The sequence below is a fragment of the Tenrec ecaudatus genome, chromosome 7 (genome assembly GCF_050624435.1).
Source record: "Tenrec ecaudatus isolate mTenEca1 chromosome 7, mTenEca1.hap1, whole genome shotgun sequence".
Classification (NCBI taxonomy): Eukaryota; Metazoa; Chordata; class Mammalia; order Afrosoricida; family Tenrecidae; genus Tenrec; species Tenrec ecaudatus.
The window spans coordinates 128,941,373-128,956,128 of record NC_134536.1 but is presented as its reverse complement, the minus strand read 5'-3'; the positions used below and the strand labels follow the sequence as shown (position 1 = coordinate 128,956,128).

Here is a 14,756-nt window from a genome sequence, read left to right as displayed (position 1 = left end):
TCACTGGAAGAACTGCGAAGAAGGACCAAGGCCCGCGCGGGCGCGCTGCCCTGCAGGCCAGCTTGGGCCTCCCCTCCCCCGCCTCCTGACGAAGCTCGACCCCCTTTAGGGCGGGACCGCCCGCTCCAGCCAATTCTGGGAGCTGAACCCTGGCGGTTTGTACTCTTGCTTTCCAATGAGAAAAAAAGGAAGCCGCCTGGCTCCAATGACCAATCGGAGGAGGCGGCGCCGGGTTGTCAGGCAGCTTATAAGCGTTCGGGCCAATCGGAGGCGCCGCTCCCGCTCGACCTGGGCGCAGCGCGCAGGCGGAGGCGAAGAGACGCCGGAGCGGGCCGAGTGCGGCCGAGCGGAGCCGGAGCCGGAGCGGGACCGCAGGAGCCGGGCCGGGTCCGGACGGGCCGAGATGCCCTACAAACTGAAGAAGGAGAAGGTGAGCGTGGCCCTTTCCCGCGCGCCTCCGCCCTGGGGCCTGCGCGGAGCTCTGGGAGGGGCCCGAGCCAGGCCCGGGACAGCCCCGCTCGGACCCTCCCGTGCGGCCCCCGCAGGACTCCAGGGCCAGCTCGCCGGCCCTCGGCGGGGAGCACCTCCGCCTGTGCCGCACTGGGCAGCCCCCCTCCCCGCCCAGACGGATTGAGATTGCCCCGTGTACACCTCTCCCTTCCTCCCTACCCACCCCGGCCTAGGGTAGCCTGCCCCCTCCAGATCTCCCCCACTCCCCAGGTTACTCCCCTTCTTCCTTCCTCCCCTCCCCCCGCTCCCCGCTCCCCGTTCGGGACAGCCTCCTCTGAGACTGCACCTCCCTCCAGAACTGCCCCCTCCCCCTTGCACGGCCCCTTCTCGGCCCGCCCGCCCGCGACCGCCTTCTCCCCATCCTCTACCTCCCTTTCTCTGGGCGAGCACGCCCAGCCCCCTGACCTAGGACAGTGCCGCTCGCCTTCTCTCTCCGCCACCCAAATCTGCACTAGCCCCCCCCCCTCCAATTCTCCCTTTGCACACAAACTTGTATGCTAGCCCAGAGCCCCGCTTCTGTCCACGGAACCTTGGAACGCCAGGGCCACAAGGGACGGCCAGCACCTGCAGTCTAATCCCCCGTGGTTCAGATGAGGAGACTGAGGCCTGACAGGGCAAGGGACTTGTCCAAGGTCACACAGGCTGCTGGAAGCCAAGCTGCATGGCAATATCGGGGCTCCTGCCTTGATGGCTTTTTTGGTAGCAAGGCTGGGTGGGCTGGCAGAACATCATCCCCTGGGCCCCCCGGTTCACCCTGGACCAGGCCACCCTTCCAGTCTGAGCAGGCTGCTTCTTGATCCTAATCCGGGCTGCCTGTGCTTCCTCTTCTTTTCCCACCAGTGTCCCATGATCCTCAGATCAGGAATTCTGCCCTCCCCGTTAGCTTTGTCTTCCTTCTCACCCCTCGGGCCAGGCACCCGGGCCCCTGTCAGGATGCCCAGACAGCCTTCTCTGCCACTGTCTCCTTCTGCCCTCCCTGTCTGTCCCCACTCCACCTGCCCCTGCTCCTCACCCCTGCCTTCTCTCTCCTTCCTGCTCTTGCTGAGGACTGCCCCAGCAGTGTGGTTCCTTTGAGTTACAGACTCACAGAGGATGCCGGATGTCAGTCCCAGCCTCCCCCAGCTTCTGCTCTCCTGGGCTTGGCCCCTCACTCGGGCTAGCTCTGACCTGGTGTTCTGATCACCTGCTCTGTGACCCTAGAGGTGTATTGCTTTCCTGTGCCCTCTGGTTTCCCGGGCGCTGACCTTATCAAGCCAGCTCTTTATCTAGGGCTACTGGTCTAAGCCGAGCAGCTCTGACTCGGTTGGCCCCATAACCTCTCCGAGTCAGGTTGTACATTCAGTGGTGATGGGCTGCTGGGGACTGGACCTCCTGGGGTGCTGGGTTGGACCAGGCCCTGGCCTCAGGGTTAGGCCTGCTGAGGCGGTCTGTCTGGACAGCCCAACTGCAGATGAAGAACACCCAAGTCAGCCACACCAGGGCCTAAGGAGCTCCTTTAAGGAGTGAGGTGCGGGGCAACATTCAAGGGCAGTTTGTGGCTACATGTTGGGCTGCTAGGTCCAAGGTCAGCAGTTCAAAGCCACCAGCCATTCTGCAGGAGGAAATTGATGCCTTTTTTCTCTTGTGAAGAGTTCCACTCTCAGAAACCTACAGGGGTAGTGCTGTCCTGTTCTGGGGTGGGGGGCGGGATGGGGGGTGGCGATCAGGATCACTCTGAATTGGGATCAACTCGATGTCAGTGAGGGTTTTGTTTTTTTTAAAAGATGTAAAGTCCTCACCCATTTGGAGCTTTTAGTCTGGTGGGGCAGAGATTGCCGTACCCCTAGAAACCATGGCTGGTAGAAGATGGAGGAGGAGCTCTTTGCAGTGAGACTTGGGCAGAGCAGAGGTATACGGTTTAGTAGAGTGCTAAGGGGCCTTAGGACCAGGCCTGCCTGCAGCCCCCTTTCAGTCTGTCTGACTTTGCCCTCTGGCTTTTGTTTGCATGCAGTATTCAGGGCTTGGCAAGTCCCGAGCAGAGGGAGGTCACGGTGAGACTGAGGGTTGCCTGGGTGAGGTGGGGAGAGAGAGAGTGGGTGGTTAGGTAGGTGGATAGGTGGGTGGGTGAAGAGGCTTCATTGTTTACCCCACCCGGCCCCTTTCTCCTGCCTCTGCTGGCCCCAGACCTGGCTCTTCCTCACGGCCTTCTCCCTCAGTTAGAGGGAGCCCTGTGGCCTCCACTGGACTGACAGACAGGATACTTGCAGGGCCATTTGTTGCGCTTTGAGTGGGAATCAATTGGAGAGAAATCTTCATTCCCACTTGAGGTAACGGCTGAGCTCTCCTCCTTCCTGTACCCGGGTGCTCAGTGGATGTAGACTGACCCGGGACTTTACTATTCCTGGGCTGGGGTGTCCCTGCACCACCACCACCTTCTTGTTCGTAATAACAGAACGCTGGCCGCCAGCATTCCGGGTCTTCAACATTATAGATCCTCGTGTGCTGGGTGCTGCGCCTAGGCAACGAGGCTCTCCTTGCTGAGGAGAAAAAGAAATAGACTCAGCGGCTCGTGACACTTGCCTGTGATTTCCCCGCTTGTCAGCTTCGGGCCTCGCACACCAGACGGACTCCAAGGCCTGTTTCAACCACAAGCTGCGTTGCGCAGCCTCAGGCTGGCGGCTGCACAGACGCGTGTGTGTACCTGTTCGGCACGATCCGGGGAGAACGAATGATGGGCTTGGTTCCACCCCCCCACGAACACACACCCACACCTACCCCCAGTGCACACACAAAGGCAGCTGCCATCTCTGAGGTGTCTTTTTTGAGGGCGAGGCCGAAGGCACTGTGCCGCAGCCCCAGGGTTGGGGGAAAGAGGCAGAGGGGGACCAAGCAGAGAGCTTGACTTGTCTGAAGGCGGGTCAGCTCTGCCACAGGGGCCCCCATCAAGGGGATGTCCAGAGTCACCTCGGTGCCCTGCCCCGTCTTCTCTGGCCCATGCTTGGCTCTTCCCCTGGGTGCCTGGGTCAGTGTGGCCAGCCTGGCTTGGTGGCGGTGGGAGAGTGCTCAACTCGCTCCTTTGGCTGCAGAGAGCTGCGCCCACCCTGCCTGGGGATGGCTTTCTTCCTCCCCGCCTCCGCGAAGCCTCCCAGCCCACACAGAGCTCTCTTCTCCCTGAAATCCTTTGCCCCCATAGTCACCGCATCACTCTTCCCGCTGTCGCTGTCGGATTGCTCCACCACAGAGCGGGCTGTGACTTCACGGCCCGGCCCTGTGTTGTGTTCCAGGCTCCCCTCCCATCTTGCTGCCCCTCAGAGGGGGTCACCCCACCCCGGCCTCTCCCAGCAGCCCCTTCACAAGTGCAGCTGATGCCCAGGGAACAGTCTTCTGGCAACGTCAGCCCGTTGCGTTGCCTTTTCCCTCCGCTTGGACAAGGCTCACCTTCGCCCCATGGCAGCCCTGCATTTGTTCCTAAAGTTTCATCCCACACCCCCTCCCCGGGGGGACTCCTCCCTCCCATTGTCAACTCTCCCAGGCCTGCAGCTGTCGCTTGCTGGATACACTTTTGAAGGCACTCCCAGGACATGGGGGCTGCATCCCCCTGCTCTGCCAGTGCCCATGAGGGAACCGGATCCTCCAGGGGCGACCCCTTGGAGGACAAGGACCCCTCCGGATTCTCAGTGCCGGGGCCTGGGTGCTTGCTCCACACGGGCCCGGGAGCTGCCTTGGCCACCGTGGCACGTGGCTGGTTTGCGTTGAGCTCGCCATCAGACCTCACCCGCCGCCCAAGTCTTGGTCCCATTTGCTCCATCCTGTCCCTGTGCAGTTGCTGTTTTGGCCGGGACACAGGAAGAGAGGCTGGTCGGCTGCAGCTCTGAGCCAGCCAGCTGCTGGGTTCCGGAGGCCGACTGTAGACCCTGTACTTCCGGTCTTTACCCCTGCTCTGTCCCTGCACGAGGGGAGCCCTGGTGGCATAGCGGTTATGCATTGGGCTGCTAACCACAAGGTCATCAGTTCAAAGCTGCCAGTTGCTCCGAGGGAGATGAGGCTTCTTACTCTTGTAGAATAGGGCTGCCCTATAGCGTTGCCAGAAGTCAGAACCGACTCAGTGGCAGTGGGTTTTGATTTTCTGGTTTTGTCTAAGTAGTTGCTGACAGTGGTACTTAGAGGTACCAATGAAACCCATTGTCCTCATGCCCTTCGGACTCCTCGCGACCCTGTAGGACCAAGAAGAAGCGGCCCACAGGGCTTCCAAGACGGGCCCTGCACACAGACAGCCCAGCGGCTGGTGGGTTCAAACGCTATAACCACTGCCCTCCCAGGGCATTTAGATGGGTCAGCTCCAACAGCTGGTAGCACCCCCGAGTGCTATTTGTGACATCAAAAAAACCCCAAAGCCCCCTCCCCCCCCCAGCTTCTTAAGATGGCTCCTGGGCAGAGTGGTGCCGCTCCCAGGCAGCATGGGGGCCTCAAGTGTGCCTGTGACCGCGTGTTCCGTGGTGCTTGCCCTCATGACTCCTCGCCATGTGCATGGCTCTCTCCTGATCCTCCACTGGGCACAGCTGCAGCCATGCCTCCCTAACCAGGTTCTGACTCCCTGGAAGGACCGGATCTTCCTTGGCCTACACTCTCCGCCAGGGCCGGGCAAGGTCAGACTCAGTGATGCCAACTGATGGGTTGAGTTGGATAACTGCAACAAAGCTCTAAGACGTCCAGCCCAAGTTTCTCCCTTCCATGGCATCTGCTCATCCTACCTCCATCTTTTCCCCTTAGGAGCCCCCCAAGCTTGCCAAAGGCACGGCCAAAGCCAGTAGTTCGGGCAAGGATGGTGGAGGCGAGAACACCGAGGAGGTAAGGAGGGGGGCAGCCCCCAGCGCCAACTCCTTGAAGGCTTGTGGGGTGAGAGACCCTGGAGGCCAGGGAGGAGGTTGGGAGGGAGCAGTGGGTTAGCCCCCGCTGCCTGGACCTGGAAGGGACCAGGACAGCCTGAATCCAGACTTCTCTCAGACAGGCTATCTCTGTTGCTGTGGACCCAGTAAGCCCTTCCGTTCTCCCAACTCCCTGGGGCTTCCAGCTCTGAGCTTTGAGCCTTCCCGCAGCACGCCGGGGCTGGGGGAGAAGGGTGACTTGGGCATGTCTCCGGGTGGGGCCGAAGGTTGGGAGTGGCCGCTGGCCCGGACTTGGCCAGGGCTAGGCCCTCACTCCCAAAGGGCACACAGGAGCTGAGATCAGCAGCTCCACAGTCTCAGGCTGTAAAGCAATCACGGGCAGAGGGAGCCCACGGGGTGGGGAAGATGCCCTGCCTCTCCCTGGGTGTGTCCAGTGGGATGCTCAGGTAGCTAGGAGCCCGGAAGGAAGCTGGTGGCTCTGGGGCGCTCTGCTTCCTCCCTCTGCCCTGCAACCTGCCCAGGGGCCAGGAGAAGAAACCGCTCTCTAATTAGGGGCAGGCCTTAAGGTTTCTTAAGGCAAAGAGAGGAACAGGATTTGGAGTGAATGATGGATTTGGAATGTTCTGGGGTGCCTTTTTCACACCTCAGCCACCTGGCTGGGCCTCCCCTGGGTCACCACGGAGGATCAAGCACTGCTTTCTCTCCACTTACCCCTTAATGGGAACTTAGGTCCTGTCTCTGGATACGCATGCCTGACCTCTGTGATAAGCTATCCAGTGGTGTAGCATTTTTTTAGCAATCTGAAAATTCTTTTTTTTGGGGGGGGGGGGGGCTCATACAACTCTTTTTTTTTTAATTTTAACAATTTATTAGGGGCTCATACAATTCTTATCACAGTTCATACATATACATACATCAATTGTATAAAGCACATCTGTACAATCTTTGCCCTAATCATTTTTTTCTCCTCTTTTCTTTTTTTACATTTTATTAGGGACTCATACAACTCTTATCACCATCCATACATATACATACATCAATTGTATAAAGCACATCCATACATTCCCTGCCCCAATCATTCTCAAGGCATTTGCTCTCCACCTAAGCCCGGTGTAGCATTTCTTGTGAGTATCTCTCTCCTGCCATACTCTGGACTCTGAGGGAGGCGCTGATACTTGCCTGGCTCCTTCCCCGCCCCACAGGCTCTCCTACACCTTCCCCTCATGTGCTTCTGCTTGTTAGATGTTTCTGGGGAGATCCTGGCCCATAGCGACCCCCCAGTGACAGGGTCGAACTGCCCCATGGGGCTTTCTCGGTGGTCATATTTATGGAGCGGCTCGCCGGGTCTCCAGCGGAGCTGCAGGGTGGATTTGACCCGCCACCCTCTAGGGTAGCCATCGAGCGCCACCAGGGCCCCGTGTTGGTGAGTACTTGTGAGGAACTTGCCAGCCTCAGGCTCCCCTCACAGGGTGCTGCTGTTTGTTGGGACTGTGGGGCAGGTGGTGGGCACTGCCCGCTGAGGAAGCACGCAAGAGGGATTTTCTAGGGGCTGTTCTCACCTTTGTTGGAGCCCAGGTGGTGTCGTGGGTACACGTTGGGTGGCAAGCTGCAGGGTTGGCAGTTCGAAAGCACCAGCCGCTCCTTAAGAGAAAGACGGGGCTTTCTACTCCCATGAAGCGTTACAGTCTCGGAAACTCACAGGGGCAGTCCTGCTCGGTCCTGCAGGGTCACCGTGAGTCGGCATTGACCCGAAGCCAGCGAGTTTGTGTTTTGTTTTTTTACCCCAACTTTTTTGCTTCCTCGCTGTTAGACTGATTTTAGGTGTCACTTTTTCCAAAGTAATCTTTCTAGACCGCCTGCCCCACCTCTAAGACATAGGTGGCTCGTGTCCCTGGTATTGGCTTTCCTGACCCCCAGTTCCACTCCATGGTAGCCCTCAACCACAGCCGTGCTTGAACCGCGACAGGCATATTCGCTCCGGGAGGCTCGTGTCTTTCCAGGAAAGGCTTGATGTGAAGCATTTGAATACATTTTGAGTGACTGCGGGAACCAATAAATAAACAAAGGACAAACATACGAGTTAGAGCTAGGAGGGACTTCACAGTGTAACTGAACTCTCTCCTCACAGAGGGGAATGCAGAGGCGCAGACAGGCTAGGAAGAAGACCGGCACCAGCTGCTGTGTCTCCACGGCCAGGGGCCCACGGACAAGCCTGCTGAAGGCAGTGGGCCGGTGTCGAGACGTGGGACAGGAGGTGTTGTGTTCACTTTGGGTTCTATTTTGTGAAGCTGCGCTCAGCACTGTGAGGGCTGCAGAAGCTCAGCTCCCTGGTTTTCCGGAGGATACTCTGCTCAACAGATTCACCCCAACTCCCTCCCATCAACTCAGTGCTGACTCTTGATAGCCCAGTAGGACAGGGTAGAACTGCCCCCTGGGGATTTCCAGACTGGAACTTGTTAAAAATCCTTTTATTGGGGGGCTTTTACAGTTCTTAAAACAATCCACATATCCATTGTGTCAAGCATCGAACTCGCTATTGGTTCCCCCTTTCTCCCCACCTTTCCCCTACCCTCATGGTATCGCTACTCCTGTTCCTGGATTCCAGACTGCAAGTTTTTACGGGAGTAGAAAGCCTCATCATTCTCCCAGGGAGCAGCTGCTGGTTTCAAACTGCTGCCCTTGAGATTAGTAGCCCCACTGTGCCTGCAGGGCTGTGAGGCAGAGGAAAGGAAAGTTGGGGCTGGGTCATCAAGGGGAGCAGAACAGTCCTTTCTTGCCCATTTTACTAGTCGCCCTTCTGTCCTCAGCCAGCTGGATCCACCTGTGTCCCGTGCGTGCCGGAGCTTCTCCGATTGCTCCCATTAAGAATGGCAGCTGATGTTTATTTTATTGCGCTCTTACTATGAGCCATGCGCAGTGGCAGGTATTTCCCAGGCATTGTCTTGTCTGTTCTTTACCACACGCCCTGAGATGATGATTATCACCCCATTTTACAGGTGGAACTGAGGCTTAGAGATGTTACGTAGCTTTTGCTCGGCAATAGACTGCATAGCTGGGATCCAGCCCAGGTCTGTGGGGCGCAGGGGCTGGTTTACCTGTGCTCTATTATCATTTAAGATGGCCTGGACTTTTGACAATCTATATTTGTTACTGTTGAGAATATCGCAGCGGAACAGACCAATCCACGGTTTCTTCATCTACAGTTAAGTGATGTTGGGCACAGTCTTCTGGTTGTCAGCCCCTCTCCTGAGTTGTTTCTTAACATAAATGTACTGGCCCCGAAGGTCCCTATCTTTTGGGTTGGTGCTGTTAGTTTGCTCCCATCTAGACTCCTCTTTAAAGAACATCATGGTCCAACCACAGAAAGGCCTGCAGTGGGAACAGTGGTAACACCTGTGAGGTGCACACACCTTAGACTAAGCAGGCATTTGAGATCAGAAGGGCAGCATTCAGAAGGGTTAGGCAAGGCTGGAGAGGAGGGATGGAGATGGGACACAGGGAGGGCCTGGGGCAAATGACAGTCGGGTGTGGGGATTACAGGCGATGAGATGAAACAAATGTGTGTGAGTTGTTGGGTGGAAAACGGATTCGTTCTGTAAACCACCACCCAGTTCACAGAAACGAGTTTTAGGGGAAAAAGAGCTTCATGCGCAAGACAGACAGTCTTCACTAGTAAGCCAGCCTATTGTTGGTTTTTGTGAAGACTGTAGGGCGTAGTCTGCTGTAAAGATTATCTCTGACCGTAACTTCAGGGTTCCATCCCTGTGTGACCCCGGAAAGTCTGAATCCCATGAACACTTAACAATCTGCATTTCCCCCCTTTTGCTCAGGATCCTTCTGTAGACTCGTGGATCAGATGTTCAGGAGTGACAGCTGGGCGCATCCCCTCTGTCTCATGGCCCCGGAGGGAGCCTCCATGGAGGCAGGCAGCCTCACACCCGGCTCCTCCCCCTCTCCTCCGTTCTTATCTCTGTTCCTCCAGGTGAATAGGGACCAGTCTTTGTACCTTCGGGGACTGCTTGTAAGGGTTTAAGGCCCGACAAAGTCGGAGGTGGAAGAGAAGCACAGAAACGTTATCAGGATAAGCAGTGGGGCTAGCCAGGGAGGCCAGGACCCTACGCCTCCAGATCAGGAACCAATCCCAAGGCAGCCTCCCGTCGTCACTGTATCTGTCTCACGCCAGCCGAGCCTTTTGTACGTGTACAACTGATGGGTGGCAATTACCTTCCGCGGCTGTGCCACCGGTCCCTTAATGTGATTTTTTTCCCTCTCCGGAAACTGAAAGTTTATACTCCAGAAGCAAGAACCCCTTCCTGTCCCTGGTAATAAACGGTCATCTCCACTGCGTTATCTCCTCGCCTTTGTTCACATAAGTGAGGTCAGAGCAGAGCAGTCATTGTCCCTTGGTGACTGGCTTATTTCTGTCAGTCTCTTTTTTATTTTTCCCCTGGCATTAGTAAACTATTCCATGTGAATGGCACAATTTCACTTTAACGATTTCACTCCAAGAAAGTTTTAGAATGTACCAAGATTTACACTGTTTGATTTAGCACTGTTTATAGGAATAAAAACAATTTTTAATTACACGTCTGTTTTTATCATTTTTTACATCTGTAATCTACAATGTCTCTTGGTCCAATATTTTTTTTAATTCTTTTTTTGATCTAACATTCATTCATTCATTAATTTATTTTCACAGCCCGGCTGTGCTACATCATGTAGCAGCCGCTGGGAGAGAGAGAGCTGATCTAACGTTTATATAAAAACACATCTCTAGGTTTGCTTCTTAGAACTGACTCTTAAAGGATTTTTAAACATTTCTTGTTCACCTTATATTTTGTCTATTTCACATGTATTTCCTTAAAATATAATGTTTGCAAAACAGATATTTACGTTTTTTTCTTTTCTTTAAACTAAGACTATGTCTGACAAAGAAAAGTATCTTAAGAAAAGGAACACTAAAAACAAATAAATATACTGAAAATAATTCTTGCCTTTTGAGAGTAGCTTTCTAAATGCCTGTGTTGCTGTTAGCTGGTGACCAGGGGTGAGCACAGGTCACCTGACCGCGATCTGAGGCAACCCCATTTCCCCGGCCTGGGTGCAGTGAGCTGCCATACGGATCTGGGAGAGGTCTGCAGCCCACTGTCACCATTTCTGGGCAGACCACTTTCCTGCGTTTCAACAGGGGTCCTCGGTTTCCTTTCCAAAGCTGTATCCCTTCTCTTCATCTTCGCATCTCTTGAGTTAGCGTTTTATTCTTAAAATGTTTGCATTCTGCACTGCCCATGGTATTCAGTGCTGTGCTATATGGTACCCTGGTACCAGTGGGGTTGCCAGTACGCCCCTAGCGTGGGACTGAGCCAAGAGGTTCCCAATTCAAGATGGCGGCCATCAGCGTAATGACCTTAACCCCCCGCCACCAAGACTCCATTTCTCTTCCTGGCTGAATAGTATTCATTGTTCATATGCACCACATTTTGCTGGTCCATCCGCCTTTTGCTGAGCATTTAGATGGTTTACAACCTTGAGCTGTTGAGACTCACGCTGCAGTGAATGTTGGGGTACAGCCCCCTCTGCGTGTCTCCTCTCAGGTCTTCACTCATGGTCCTAACGGCAGGACACGCCACACCACACCACACCTAGAACCCTAGGACGGAAGGCAGGCCAGAGCGAGCAGGCCCGGCTCCCTGGGAGCTGCCTCTGCAAGTGATAGTGTCCCCTGGTCCGTCTTTGGAGAAGACCGTTCAGCGCTGTGGGCTTTGTGTGCTGCTGAGTTCTGCGAAGGGGGTCAGAAGAAGGAAGAACTGATTCTGTCCCCACTTCAGCCGGGCCTCCCTGGAGCCCGCAGGACTACCAGAAAAAAACCTCTGCTCTTAGCAACTCTCTGCTCCAGAACCTCAGTTGGCTTCCATCGTTGGCCATTTAGCATCCAGATCCACTAATCGGGCCGCTGGCCACCCCGTTGTTCTAGCGCCTGCCTAGCTCATCCCACTGTAACTCCCCTCTCCTGACTCAGGCCCCTTCTACACCGTTGACCTGGGATGTTTTGTGCCTCTCCTTTCTTCCTTTGCCTGGTAAGCTTGGGTTTCTGCTTTGAGAGCCCAATCAATCGGACACCCCTTCCTCTCAGGGAAAGCCTCTTTTGATTCTGCAGGTCGGGTGGAGCTCCGTCCCGGGTGCTCCCCCAGCCCGAGTGTGAGTCTCCTTGCCGTTCCTGTCGTGAGCCGCTCTCGTGTCTGACACCTTGTTGGACTGGGTGCTCCTTGAGGGCCAGGGCTGTGTGCTAGTCCCCTTTTAATCTCTAACCCTTTGCTTGGTGTTTGTAGAATAAATGAAGGAACAAAATAATTGGGAGCCACGTGACAGAGCTTTGGGAGTCTTGCCGGAGTAATGGGTTACAGACTGGGCTACTGACCGCAGCGTCGGCAGTTCAGCTCCACCAGTGGCTCCCGGAGAGTCACGATCTCAGAAATGCACCAGGGCCATTCTGCTCTGCCCTACGGGGTCGCTCTGAGTATCCACTCATGGACAGTGGGGTTGGGAAGGCTAGCTGTCCGTGTGGGAGGATGCCCCTGTGATTGTCAGAGTGTGAAACCTGCCCAGTGAGCTTTATTTACTAGGCTCGTTGATGGGATATGCAAAAGATTGAGACCGGTAGTCTTCATACATTTTTAATGCTAATTTCATCTTGCTCTTACACGGCTTTCTCTAGTATGTAAGTTATGTTCTTTGTTTCCTCTGTTATGTTCAGGGGCGCTGGTGGCGTATTGGCGTAGGCATTGGGTTTCGACTGCAAGGGCGGCAGTTTGAACCCCCGAGTCGCTCCCCAGGAGAGCGAGGAGGCTGTCTGCATCTAGAAAGGCGAACAGGCTCTGAACCCCCCCACGGGAGCTTCGCAGTGCCTGGCGGGGTCGCCGTGCGTTGGAATTGACTCAGTGGCAAGGGGTGGATAATCGTGTGTGTGTCATTATCAACAGTGGCTGCGTTTAGTTCAAGGAGCCCTGGTGGCCTCCTGGTTTAAGCACTTGGCTGCAAACCAAACATGTGTGGTTCAAAACCACCAGCCGCTCCTCGGGGGAACAGCGTGGCTGTTTTGTGAAGGTGCCCTGCCCTGGAAGCCCTCACTGGGAATCCTCTCCTGCCTGCGGGTCAGATGGTGTATTTGGTTCCGGCTAGACCGGCCCAGGTGCACAGTAGTCAGGTGAGTTGCGGTCTCCCGGGGGTGAGCTTGGCACTCTTGTTAAATGCCAAATGCCAGAGCTGCTGTCACCAAGCGCCTGGACCGGGGCCAGACCCGAACCAAAGCCCAGTCATCGGTGGATCTGACTCGGGGCGGCCCGTGGGCTTTGCTTGGCCTCCGTCTCTCCAGAAGCCAGTCTCCGGGCTTTTCTTCTGGGGTACAGCTGGGAGGGTTGAGCCATCAGCCGTCTAGGCATGCAGTCTCCCTCAGGGCTGTGCTCTCTGCAGGCTCGAGGGAGCGTCCTTCCCGAGTCCTCTGCCTCAGTCCTCTGTGCTGTGCTTTTTCTTGTGAGAATACTTCCCACCCGGAGAATCGGGGACCTCACTTACCTTGACACGACTCTTTTTCTAAATCAGGTCTCCCTCAGAAGTTCTGGGTGGAAGTGTGTTTTTTGAGGATGGAGTTGGGGGGCACTATTCAGCAGACTAGCGCCTGGCCCAACGCGCCCCCCCCCCCCTTGCTGGCTAGAAGCCTGAGCCAAAGAAGGGAATGTGCTCCTGGCAGAGGCCGAGTCTCGGGGGGGGGGGGGGGAACGGGCAGGATATCACGGGAAGGGGGGGGGCAGGCCAGTCAGGCTGCCTTTGGTTAGTGTCACCCCTGTTCCAGTGATGGTGGAAAGCTCCCTGGGGAACTTAACTGCCCTGCCTGCCCCCCATCTCTGCCCCGTGCCCCACCCCTGCTCCACCCCTACCCCGGAGAAATCAGAGTCTGAAGTTTTCAGGAGAGGGTTTAACATGAAGCTGGTTGGTCAAGTCCCTGGCTTGTCCCCACACCTCCCTTGTGATGATGGTTCCCTGAGAAGGACGAAAAGACCCAGGGGACAGACGCCTCATTGAGGCTTGGCAGCCAGGGACTCTGCTGGCCAGGCCAGCTGTCTCTCTAATGCCTCTTGTGTCTGGGGCTTGGGAAACCAACAGCCCTTATAAAACCAGGGTGAAAATAAACATACACACAAGCCACCTCAGTGGCTCAGTGGGGAGTGGGGAGTGGGTAGGGCAGACTGAAGCCACTCCGCTGCCCTCTGGCCAGCCCAGCCGTCAGTGACAGGGTGGAGGGGACTGCCGGCACCAGCCATCAGCCGCTGTTTATAAACTTGGCTTTTCTGCTCCCCTGAAACCTTACTTAGAGCTAGGCTGGCGGGGAAAGCGGTGGTCTGGTCCAGCCCCGTCTTTGTTAGGAGAAAACAGGGGACAGGGGCCTCCTCTTCCTGATGGTCCCCTGAGCATGAGGTCCTGGAGGTGCAGGGTGCCAGCATCGAATCTAGAGGGTGGGGCCCAGTGTGCTCCCCCAGGCTGGCTCTGAGCCCCCACTGTTGTTGGGTCCTGGGGAGTTAATGTTCGGCTCTCAGGGACCGCCCAGGTCAGAGATCCACCCCACAGGGTTCCCCACCCTCATCAGAAGGGCACCAGCCTCTCCAGCGCTCACTTCAAGCTGCCCGTCTTTGGGTTCATGACCGAGAGCTTCAGCATTGCCCCGACAGAGCCCCTCCATCCCGTCTTAACGCCCTGCTCCTGACACCGCGCAGCAACCTGTGCTGAAGGGTCCTGGGTCAGGATGGAGAGCAAGGGCTTCTGGGGAGGGGCCCGAACAAGCAGGCAAGCAAGCAGACATGCACTGCCTGCCAAGAGCCTGCGTTGGGTGAGGGGTGGACGGCGGGGGCCCAGAGATGCGTAAACCAAGCTTTTGGGGGCTTGCCATCATCTAGTTCGGGAGATGGCATGTGAACAAGGGTGCCCTTCAGAAGCGAGGTCTCGCAGAGGCAACAGAGCAGATGAGGGGTGTCGAGGGGGTGGGGAGACAGAAGTGACCTGAGGGTTTTGGAAGAAGCTGGGGGTTAGAGTGGGCCTTAAAAGATGCAGTGCTTTCCTGGGCCCCCATCTTCATCCCGAAGGAGCGCACAGGTGTGCTTGTTGCAGGGATTTCCAGGCTGCAGTAGTCGACGTGGAGCGGAAGTGATAGCTGTCTTCTGAAGCACTTCTCAGGTGCGGTGTAAGCCCTTCCTGCACCCTGTGAGGGAGGGCCTGCCCCCCTCCTCGCTTGCCTGAAGAAATGAGGCCGCGGGGCTGTAAGCCAGTCACTTAGCTAATAAGTGCCAGAGCCGGGAGTTGAACCAGGCAGCCTGACTGGCTGGAGCTGCA

At 56.2% G+C, this 14,756-nt stretch overlaps 1 protein-coding gene across 1 annotated transcript in view; it reads left to right on the top strand.

The window, feature by feature from the left end:
- Positions 1 to 286: 286 nt before the first annotated feature.
- PPP2R5D (protein phosphatase 2 regulatory subunit B'delta) overlaps positions 287 to 14,756 on the top strand; it is a 21,443-nt gene continuing 6,973 nt past the window's right edge. The window contains exons 1-2 of the mRNA XM_075555076.1: positions 287 to 430; positions 5,260 to 5,337. Of these exons, the coding sequence (XP_075411191.1) occupies positions 404 to 430; positions 5,260 to 5,337 (105 nt within the window). The 5' untranslated portion in view covers positions 287 to 403. The remainder of the gene's footprint in view (positions 431 to 5,259; positions 5,338 to 14,756) is intronic.